Source organism: Wasmannia auropunctata, unplaced genomic scaffold (assembly GCF_000956235.1).
Source record: "Wasmannia auropunctata unplaced genomic scaffold, wasmannia.A_1.0 LD335985.1, whole genome shotgun sequence".
Classification (NCBI taxonomy): domain Eukaryota; kingdom Metazoa; phylum Arthropoda; class Insecta; order Hymenoptera; family Formicidae; genus Wasmannia; species Wasmannia auropunctata.
The window spans coordinates 29,163-40,558 of record NW_012026905.1 but is presented as its reverse complement, the minus strand read 5'-3'; the positions used below and the strand labels follow the sequence as shown (position 1 = coordinate 40,558).

The 11,396-nt window shown below is 36.9% G+C and overlaps 1 protein-coding gene across 3 annotated transcripts; it reads left to right on the top strand.

Annotated features, from left to right (window-relative positions):
• The first annotated feature begins 1,766 nt into the window (after positions 1 to 1,766).
• On the top strand, positions 1,767 to 10,625 carry LOC105454366 (nucleolar pre-ribosomal-associated protein 1). Of its 3 annotated transcripts, XM_011696934.1 has the most exons (10): positions 1,767 to 2,060; positions 2,173 to 2,769; positions 2,973 to 3,564; positions 3,981 to 4,274; positions 4,357 to 7,681; positions 7,907 to 8,034; positions 8,113 to 8,322; positions 8,553 to 8,773; positions 9,197 to 9,593; positions 10,173 to 10,625. In XM_011696934.1, exons 2-10 carry the CDS (start codon positions 2,372 to 2,374, stop codon positions 10,434 to 10,436), a joined length of 5,829 nt encoding a protein of 1,942 aa, XP_011695236.1. In that variant the 5' UTR covers positions 1,767 to 2,060; positions 2,173 to 2,371; the 3' UTR covers positions 10,437 to 10,625. The 3 variants fall into 3 exon arrangements, with proteins under 3 accessions (XP_011695236.1, XP_011695237.1, XP_011695235.1); XM_011696935.1 differs by lacking the exon at positions 1,767 to 2,060 and having other exon boundaries at positions 2,112 to 2,769; positions 4,113 to 4,274; XM_011696933.1 differs by lacking the exon at positions 1,767 to 2,060 and having other exon boundaries at positions 2,112 to 2,769.
• The last annotated feature ends 771 nt before the right edge of the window (positions 10,626 to 11,396 follow it).

Here is an 11,396-nt window from a genome sequence, read left to right as displayed (position 1 = left end):
GGTAATAGAAGAACGATGACGTTACCGACGTATTTTGGTTGTTCCGAGGGTAACAAATATTTCATTATCGACAGTGAAAGCAGCACCGTTTCCCCCTCCCGCGGCTAGCGTCGCTAGCGTCGAAATGAGTCGCGGAACGTCGCGGATACGAAACGGCGCCGTGGATCGCGGTATTCAGTAATTGCCCGATAAAATATCAATTAATCCCGCGTTTCACTTCCATTTCGTCGCGCGACGTGTAGATTTTTCGCCGTCTGTCGAAAGTCCGCTCGTTGCTCAGGAGTGCAGTTTTGCAGGATTCCTTCGAGATTCGAAATTTCCTTGTCACGCGAGAGCGGTTGCAGACTAGGCCGTGCGCAGCGACAATCGTATTTCCCGATGTATCGCGTACGCGTGTTCCACGCATCGCGTCTCTATATCTCTGACTTACACGCCGCGTTACATTCATTCGCGTTTACCATTTATTTCGATACGAGATAATTATACTAATCATCTTAAAACGTGAATATACATATTGTTCGCTGTTGAAAAATGCGAAGGACATATACGCGTATATAGGAGCGGCCGCGGTGGCGTCGGTGTGAAGTTGGCCGCGCGTCGCCGAATTCTCAAATCCGTCGCAGTCGTTCTCGGATCTCGTCTGATCTCGTCGCGATGGCGAGCGGATCACGATTCCGCGTCTTCTCGTGCTTCCCATGCGTTGTTCTAGCGTCATCAAGTCGCGTCTCGTGTCGCGGGAGTGTATCGCGAAAAGTACATATCGCCATCCGATCGTAAAAATTATAATTACGAGCGGGTGATCACCCTCGGAATTAAATACGTGTTGAATGCGTTTGAATAGTGTATGTATCATATATAATTATAACATATATACCGCGCGGACCGTGTAGTTTGATTATCAGTGCGCGATTTTATATATATATATAATAATGGCGTTTTCGTAAGTGAACAATGTGAATATTGTGCAAATATCGTGAACAATCACTGGGAAGCTGAGAGGAGGAGGAGGTCCTGGGAGAGGCATCAGGCGCCGGCGGAGCAACCCTGGGTGAGTAATTATCACACATTTTTCGAGTACGTTATTCTATTTCCGGTCCTGTTTGCGCGAGAGAATTCAGTTGAAAAAAGAGACTTTATTTTATTTAATTCTTTGTAAATTAAAGCAAATTTTTTTCGAAAGATATGCATATATTAATATAATAATTTATTTTACTTTGCTTAAAAGAGACAATTATATAAAGTGAAAATTAAATTTAATACGCGCGATAATTAATTTGTTATTTTTATTGAATTGTTGACTATGTATTATATGAGCGGCTAGCTGTAATTTGGATATATTTCTTTGTGTTGCAGATTAACGTCGTGCAACAACTCCGCTGCTTGTATGTGACTGATACGGCCGCTGCGCCGTATCGGTGAGTGAATATATATTTTTTTAGGCTAATAAGCTACTGCCTATATATATACGGATCTATGAAAGAGCGATTATATATATATAATTTGTCACTACTATATTATATTTTTTTTATTAATTACTATATCAATTAATCTTATCTACATTATTATATTATACTATACATTGATGTTACTGTAAGTAGCGTACTAATATAAATTAGTACCACGAATATTAGATTATTTAATTCTGGAACTTAATTATAAATTATAATAATGAAGTCTGTCAATTTGGACGATATAATTGCAGCTATATATATATTTGAATTCGTAATACGCGATTGGTTCGAAAGGGATACGCTCTTGTGCCCTTCGTTTTTCTTTAGAACTATTATGTGTATATATATTATTAAAAACGGCCGGCCGTTTTTAATAATAAAAATTTTCGTTACTGCAAGAGATCAGTGTTAAGTGAGCCCCGCGGGGATAATTGAAGAACAACGACATTACCGATCGTTTTAGCCGAGGATAACAAACACGATCGTTTTGTGTATCAAATCTATTTTGTTATCGACAGTGGAAAATGGAAAGTTTACATGAATTGTTTTTCAATTAAAGTTAAGTTAGAATTTAAATTTGACAGTTCTTGAACACATATATATGCTTAGGTATAGAAAAAAAATTAATCCTAATAGTTTGCATTGAAAAAATAATATCTAATCTCGGTGTCCGAAATATACATATAACCTATATAACCTATATAATTATCTTTCTTACAAGTCGTAAACTCCAGCTATCTCCGGCTAACGGGACACTGCGCCCTGCGGGACACTTCGGGAATAGGTTATGGGACGTTCCTGATGAAATGTGCTGGTGCAGTGCTGGTGTCGCCAATCTCAGGTTTTTCTTCAATAAAAAAATATGGCGTCGTCCATGAAGCACGTGTGCGGATGAACACCGGTAAACACGAGTTACGAGAATGGATACGACTGGCAAGCCGAAAAAGGCACGCAAGCGGACCTCGAGGAACGAGAGTGAGACGTCGTTAAAAAAGGCGAAGATCAACGAAGAAGTACTTGAACGTGAAGTAGTACGTGAAAACGTAGATTCCGATAGAGATGACACGAACGACGTCGACAGGCAGGATATATTTAACGGGCAATCTCTCAGAACGCTTTTTTCCTCCTCCTCTTCTACCAATAACTTGGCCGTGCTGAGGAAATTTGTGACGGTATGCAACGAGAACAAAGAGATGGACCTCGCGGCAGAGTATCTGCTCACCGGTGGCAGTGTCCTCGAGGTTCTGAAGTTGTTAGACAAGAAGAATACCGCCAATGCTACCACTGTCTTCGCCGCAACCCACATCTTGCTGATGAGGTAACCCATAACGAGATAACGTGCATGAAAAAATGCATTTTTATATTTGTTCGTGTTGCTTGAAATTTTTAAAGATTTTTGCGCAAACGAGATATATATATTTTCAGGAATTAGAGAAAGAGAGAAAGCAAAGATTCTGAATGTGCAAAAAGTATAAGCAATAGATCTTTTATTTTAAGTACTTATTCAACTTTTTCCGCTAGGATCTTGACGGAGTGCTCCCAGTACCAAAATAGCGCGATAGAAGCCTGTCGTCATCTATTGAATTCGCACATGTCGGTCGTGCATTCCATGCTTTCAATTCAGAGCAGTGCCAAGCAGCGTAAGGTGGTACTGAGGCTGCTGGCGGCGATAGCGTCTCTGGACAGCGGTCTGTCCAGAGAGCTGCTCATCCACCTGTCGCTGCAGCAGCAAACGTTGGAGAGTCTGGTGCAGCAGACCAAGCCCACGGATCCTCAGAGCGTCAGAACGTGTTTCATTCACTTTGTTCTTGCCTTTCTCGTGGAAGGTAACACGTTGGTGATCAGAACGCTCTTGGACAAGCGCAGTCTGCTCTGCTGCATTTTCTCGGATCTGCTGTACGATTCGAAAGATACTGTCACCTTGGTTCTGACCACTGTGAAGACGTATGTGCTCGAGAATATTGGCGTTAGTAAAACTATGAAGATGCACGTATTCTCTGTGCCTGCTATATTGAATCTGATATCGTTGTACAACTGGAAGGGCCCGAACAATTGGTCCAAAAACAAAACTCATAGTGTTGACGATAGTGAGAACTTTCTCGCAGACAAAAAGGTAATTGTACAATCTTTTGATTATAAATTATAGATTTTGAACAAAATTGATTGCAACATAACTTCATATAAAAAATTATAAGTTTTTTTTTGTAACAGGAAAATTCCAAGGAGACAAGCTAACATTACTTGTGTCAAAGACGATATTTTAAAAAAATTAAAATGATGACAAATAATGTTAGCTTGTTTCCTTGGATTGCTAAGATTGAACGGATGTAAATTTATTTGATATTAAGCTATATGTAAATATAAATTTTTTATGATATTCTGATAAGAGAAAATAAAGTATGTAATTTTATTCAGGCTCCAAATTGCGAAAAATAATAAATTTTTTGATACTTTTTTTTTTACAATATGACTCATAATTATCGAGTTTTTTTATTAATGTTTTTTTTCTTCTTCCCGGTTGTAATTTAGGTCATTAGTGACATAGTACATGAATTCTTAATCATTTTGTTAACGTCACATCGTCATGGAGTTATTTTCCATGACCGAACACTGGGTAGTTCGCGAAGTAAGCACAATCAACTGGTACATACGATCCTGCAGAGCTTGGAGAAACCTTGGGAACATGAAAAGCCATCGGATCTGATTGTTAGAATAATGGCCGCCTGCCCGGATCTAATTCGTTCGCAGTATAATGCCGTCGAACCGTTTCTTGAACCCCGAATGTCACCCAAGTGGATTTCTCTCCTCAAATTTATAGAAAAGGTGAGACGCCTGTGGGTTTATTTCGTCGATTATTGTTTTGCGCACCATCTTTTCGATATGTCTTATCAAATTTTTTTTGCAGATAGTGAAGTCAGTCAATCCGGTTAGCTGCATAAAAAATTGCACTGCGGAATTGAAGGCGAACAATTTGATAAGCGCGTTACTTTCACTGGCGGTTCCAAGCGCGATTGTAAAAGTCGCTGTCTTACCAGGGTTAGATCACGATAGTCTCCTCGTTAGACACGAGGCTTTGTCTCTTCTCCTAACAATGACTAACCAGCTGAAAGTCATTTCTTCGGCTACGAAGGAGTTCTATAAAATATCTACAGTCCGCAGTCAGATAACAGATTTCATTCTTAGGGCTGTCCCCTCTTTGGAAACTATTTTACGATTGTGGAACCGAGCCTTTGAAAATGACACTGACGTGAAAGCTTCGGAAAGTACGGATGGCATTCAGAATCCGGAATTGCTGGATCATCTCGATACTATCTTAAGCGTTCTTCACTCGTATCAAGATATATGTCCAGAATTGTTAGATGTTTCAACAAATTTACAGCCGGATTTGTTGCTATCGAGTTTAAATAATCTCCAAGAAGATGAAGGAGAACCTATCAAGATGGAGAAAGTAAATTGCATGAAAGTCAAGACAATACAATTCCTGCTCGCATTGGACTCTTCCATTTTTGTGCCCAGAGAAAAAGCTTTCAAGGAAGTTCTTGTCTTCTTGATATCTCTGATCCGTCAGAAGGATCCGTCACCGGATAGCTACAGTGCTATTAGAACGCTGCTAAACACAACGGGTCTGTTCGAAGCCTGCGAGGATCAGCTGGACATTTGGATCAATGGCTTTTCAGTGGTCGCGGATTCTACAGAGAACGAGCAGTTGACACGATGGTTTATGTCTGTCCTGAAAAGCGCCATTAAACACATCGACAAGTACATAAGTATCATAACACAAGCGGAAGGAGGGATAAACGATCAGATAGCTAATCTCAATGTTAAAAAGGCGGAGGATATAATTAATGAGCTATTTGATGAAACTAACAAAATCACCGGCCAAGAAGAATTTTCTGCAGTAGGATCGTCTTTAATCAATGGACAATTTAATCTTGATGATAGGAAGGCTGATACAATTGACGATAGCTTTAAATTTAACCAAAATTCGAAAGATATTAAACACACCAAGTGTATAGCACAGGGGAACGATCAAGCGATTAATTTTGATACAAAAGAGATGGAGGATATAATCAGTCAGCTACTTGATAAGAATCTGAAGAGCTTCTCTTTTAACAAAGACTATCATAAAATTCTATCTACGTTACCATTTTTAACGAATAAATTTACTGATCTTGATAAAAAGGAAATGAATGAGGGAATTGATGCTCTCTTTAATAATAATAATAATAATTTTAGTAAAGAGAATTCTTGTAGAATGCAGGCCTGCACGGCAGTATCGCCACTTCTATGCTGTGCGCTGCAAAAAATAAGTGAGAAAGATTGCACTACTACGATCTTGGCTTATTTATCCTACGTGATGGTCCACACTTTACACTACCAAGTCGCACCGGATTTGCTGACTTTTATGACAACAGATTTGACCAACTTACCAATTTACAAATACTTGCAAAGTTGGTCAAGTGGCAAGCAACCAATTTCCTTGAAGAACAAGCTGCCGTCTCTAAGATTGTTGCATAAATTGAGCAATATATTGCTGGCAGATTCCAAGATGGACGTAGCTGAATTCTCGAAATTGTTCAATAACGGTCATTCGACGTATTGTTTTAAATACGGCGACGAGGAAGTCACCATTGAGCACTCCTTATCTTTATACGATGTCAAGATTTTGTTGAAGATGACCGTATTTTATTTAGCACAATTGGCGCAGTCGAAAGTCTTGCGGCAGGCTCAAAATGAAAATTGCAAGCTCGTGCTTGCGTTTCTGTTGAACATTCCACAATCTGTTGAATCGAATCGAGAAAATGCAAGATGTATCTTTACTCATCCTATTCTGCTGCATTATTTCTCGCCATTTTGTGGAGAAATCTCAAAAGATTCGGCGGAAGGTATGATCACGGATACCATTTTGAAGATCTGCGAATCTGTCTTACACTTGTACGGGAAACATGATGAGGCAGGGGTTTATAATATTTTCTTTACATTTAGAAGTAAGTACCTGACGCAATTGAGGAATATTATCGAGAGGAATTCCCTGGAAGCTTGCAGTAATAATTATGATATCGCCATCGAATTATTGAAAATATTGCAGCTGGAGGCGAAAGATATCGCGAGCCTGTTGCTCGCATTGATGAAGTTGGAGAAGACCATATTTATTTCGAACGACAAGCAAAACCTGTCCGTATTCGGACGCATCGTTCCGGTGTTGCTAGATATGTATTGCAGCAGGGAGTCAAGATTACGCGATTTGTTGAACGAGCAATTTGTAGAAAGATTTAGCTTGCACTTGATTCACCTGAAGTCCAGTAAGACAAAGCACACGGACGATTGGGAGCGAGCCCTGGCAAGATACCTGTCCATCTTTCCGCAAAACGTTTCCGGCGTCAGTACCAATACTTTCGCGCTATTGCTAACGAAAGGTATTATCTCGTCCACGATCCAGCTGATAACGACCTTGATCACCAAGAACACAAGGCTGATCTCATCGCTGGTGAAATACTTTCTCAGGGTAGAAAATATGAAGCAAGGGGATGTTGTGTTTCCAATATTGGGCAGCAGTTTGAAGCACAAGTGGAACGAAAAGTTTCTTCGTAGTCTTTACGAGGGCTACGGCAGCGACATTACCGCGTACGTAACCGGGCCACAAAATCCCGTTCCCTGGATCGAAGAAAACGCAGCGGCGATCGTCTACCTCATCGAAAGCACTTTCGATCTCGCTCTGTGCGAGAGAATCTGCGACACCGTTTCTCAGAACGGCGACAAGTTGGATATGGTGTCCGTTTGTTTCGTCCAGCTGCTGGAAAGTGTATATAAGAGGTACGAGAGTCTGATAGCGGCTAAAGAGAAACCATCGATGGATCTGATAAGAGTGCTGCTGCACGTCATGACATCGACATTGAAGAAGGAATCGAAGAACATCGAAAAAATCAAAGTCCTGTGCGAGAAGCTAAATGATGCAGTGGTTCGTTTGAAAAGGACTGACGATAAGTTCGTCTTCAGTTCATTAAGCAAGAGTTACTCATGGCCGCAGTTCACCAGATTTTCCTTAAAGTTAGGTCTGAAAGACGCGAAGGACGAGGAGACTCAATCCAGTGTATTGAAAACCCTGAGTAATTTATGCGATATTGCTTATGGAGATAATATTGACGATGAATACGCGAAGACGTTGTTCGAAATGACGACGTCCCACTCGGAGTTTGTTAATATTATGCTTGGATCATCCACTGTTAAAGGTATGTTTGTTCGTGCAATGCGTTCTATTCTTTGAAAAGAAACATAGAAATACGTTCATCTGAGAAAAAGTATTTATATTTTTCTGCAATTACATAAATTGTAATTATACGTCACATTCGAAAATTAGTCTTAAACGCACGATAAAGTGAATTTTTTATTTAGAATTTTTTAGATTAGAATTTTTCCAGGAACTTGCAAGTTTAATCTTTGTTTAATGATTGCAGGCGACCTGGTCGACTTACTGAGGATACTTACTCGAAAGAATCACTCTGTAATGACAGTCTCGCACGTGCCTCTCTATCTTGCGGCATACAATGCCACCCTTTGCCATGTCGATCAGCGCATTTTGCAGGTACGAATCGCGACGTGTATTGGGATTATCGCGCTATCGCAGAAATATTGGATATATTATACAATATAATTTTTCCAGATTCTTCAGTATTATGAAACTCATAACGTTAAGCTTCAACAGTACTGGCCGTACTTGTGGGGAAACGCCGCAGCAACACGTTATAGCGTAAAGGGTGAGACAGATACTGCCCTGTGGAGACAACCTTCCACTTCCGAGGTCTTTAACTTATTCAATAAGGACATTGTTAACGAGACTATAAAAAATTATCCCATACACAGAGCATTTAAGGTAAGTGATCCAAATATTTTTTTGTCAAGAGCGGTCTCAAAATGTTAGATATTTACGGTCTGAAATATCTCTCACTTTATAATCTTTTTTTCTTTAAATAAAACGCAAGTTTTTATGTAAATTGTAAGCAAAAATAAATAGACTCTCAGATATCTTATAAGACTTAATATTACAAAGATTTTTGTCGTTTGTCTTTGAAAAATAATTGAAAATTGTCTTTTTTTATGCAGAACGATGAACTACATGAGGACAGTAATGTGTATGATCCGGCATTCTATCTGCCGTTGCTGTGTACTCTGTTGGCGGAAAATAATATCGTTGCGTGTCACAAAATAAGCCAGAGTGGTGCATTAGCGCTAGTATTTGCCGCATGTTGTAGTGATTCGAGCGACATTCGGATGATTGCGTACACCGTCGTCTCTAGATATTACTTCCATTTGGAAGCGTCTAAGTATAGCAATTTTAATAATTAAACAAGATATTGAAACTGAATTGTACATTATGATAAATAATAAGTCTTCTACAATTTTAAATTTTATTATTTATTATAATTCACAATTTAGTTTGTTTAATGGTTATTTAATTACTCTCTCATTGATTTTTAATTTTTAATTTAATTTAGTTTGTCTAGTTATCTTTGATTGTATATATAACTTAAATTTATTAAGAATCTAAAAAGTATCTTTTAATTTATGTGACAATTAAGGGAAAAAAAATCTGCATTTTTAATATAATCACAAAGTTGCACTGATGCAAAAAGCCAAAAAAAAAAAAACATAAAATAAATATATATATATATATTTATAAATTTAAGCAATCAAGTATGAAAAAGATTTAGTTTAAAAAAATTAATTTAAATTTCCTTATTTATCAGATCCAAAGAAAAGCTATTATGGATACGTCTAATTGACGCTTTTCGAAACGGAGTTGTTTCCTTAAAATGCGGATTGAAGAATGTCCGCCTGAGTTGTCTGATGACCACCTTCCTAGCTAGGGCCTCGCTAGTCGCCAGTCAACCTCTGCACCCGCTTTACTCACCGTTGCACACTTTCCTAATGGCCAAAACCGCGCTGGACCTAAGTACTATACCGGAGCTGTTGCAGTTGTTGCACAGCTCGCATGTGGAACATAACGCGCATCGGCACTGGATCTTGGAGAACATCCGGGATGGCATGAAGGAGGAAAGCGATGTAAACGTGGCTCTGAAATGTATGTTGTTCAAAATTCTGCTCGATTTTCACATTTGTGCACTGCCGGACGCCAAAACCAAGGTGAGATCTGGAAATCCTTTATTTGATCCGATACAGTTAATCATTCCTACTTTTAATATACCTTTATTTTTAATACTTTTTCATCTACATTTAATTCTTTAAATCTCATATTTTTAACAGTTTTTCTTGTGCTTTTTTACTGGTTTATATTTAGTACATAATTAATTAATTAATCACGTAACTATATGTAAAGTAAAAAAGCAATTAAAAAATAAAAAAAACATATATATATATGATATATCCTAATCTTGTTTGTCAATAGCTTATCAATGCAACGAAATTTTTATTCTGTGCATTCATCTTTGAATCGAGGATTGTGAGAAAAGGATAAGAATAGAGAACTAACTTGTTTAAAGTTAGTTAAGAATAGGGAGATTCGATTACATTGAATTAAAATTTTAATTATAATAAAAATTAAGTAATCTTAATTTTTAATTGATTATATATTAATGAAATAAATTGAGTGTGAATTTGATTTATGAAGAAAATTTTTTTATTATAAGATTCCTTTGTTATGAGATTTTATATTATTTATTTGAATATATCGATATAAACGAATCGTTTTATTGTTTCTTTTAGACACTAATTTTGGAAGTCATTGTCTCTACTACCAGAATTCCCAAAGCATCTTTACTTCTCACACGAGGATATGGCATGCTTCCTTGGCTGCACGAGATTCTCAATCACATGGATATTTGTGAAGGAGAAATCAAAACTATCATTATTATAATTGAGAATCTGCTAAACACCCTGGATAATTCGACACAAGATATTAATCATTACAAATTCCTGTTACTTAGCTTTCTTTTTTTATTACAAATGCATTTAAAAAATAGAACATAAAGTTTATACCATGTTGTATTTTCTTGTAATAATTATTTTTTAAATAAAACAGATGTATAATATGTACAAAGATGGAAAATTTGAAGATAAAAATAGGAAAAAAGTAAAGTGTAAGAAAGTGCATAGAGTAATTAAATTAGGCTTCTAATAAGCTTGATTTATTTATGAAATAAACAGTCTTCGTTATAATCCGAATATTTTTTTACGTAACTCCTTTACACTTCTGAACATTTTATTCAGATTTTTCAGGGCTTTGTACTGCTTTAGGTTCGTCTTGATCTTGGTCCTGCTCTAGGTTGTTCAGAGCTTGGTTCTGCTCCATCTACAGATATTATTAAAGGTTGACATTCTTACGAGAATTAGCTGTTTAGTAATCGCTAAAATTTAAGCAATTATATAATATAATGAATAATATAATATTAATTTTTTGATTTATTATTAGACCAATGTTTTTTAGACATATACATTGTATTTTATCTGTATTACATCTAATTATTAAAAGTTAATTTTATTTAAAACTGGAGGATATATATATATATATGATTGTACGAAAATTTATCATATGATTAACACTATTGTGAATAAATTTTTGTATAAAACTAAAAAATTGTGTGCGTGCGTGCGTACGTGCGTACGTGCATACGTATTATCAAAATGCATCTCTTATTTATTTTTGTCATTGAATGCATTTTTGGAAATATTAATATTATTTATCAATATTCAATGAATATCGGTAAAAAGTTTCATAAACGTTGCATCTTCAATGATGTGTGATTTTTATTTATAAGAAATAGCTCTACCGTGTTCATTCGGCGGCGTAATATCATTCACTCTTATTGCGATTTAATGATAGATTACGAAATATTTTCCATTTTGAAAACCAAAATCACGGAATTATATCAATGTATATGAAAAATCAAAAATATCTAAATTAACTTACCAAGCCATTGGCTTATAAAG

Excerpts from the sequence above, each read along its gene's own strand:
- LOC105454366 (XM_011696934.1), top strand. The coding sequence starts at position 2,372 with ATGGATACGACTGGCAAGCCGAAAAAGGCACGCAAGCGGACCTCGAGG. Across the intron at positions 4,275-4,356 it reads TCCTCAAATTTATAGAAAAG|ATAGTGAAGTCAGTCAATCC; the intron begins GTGAGACGCCTG and ends TTTTTTTTGCAG. Across the intron at positions 8,035-8,112 it reads TCGATCAGCGCATTTTGCAG|ATTCTTCAGTATTATGAAAC; the intron begins GTACGAATCGCG and ends TAATTTTTCCAG.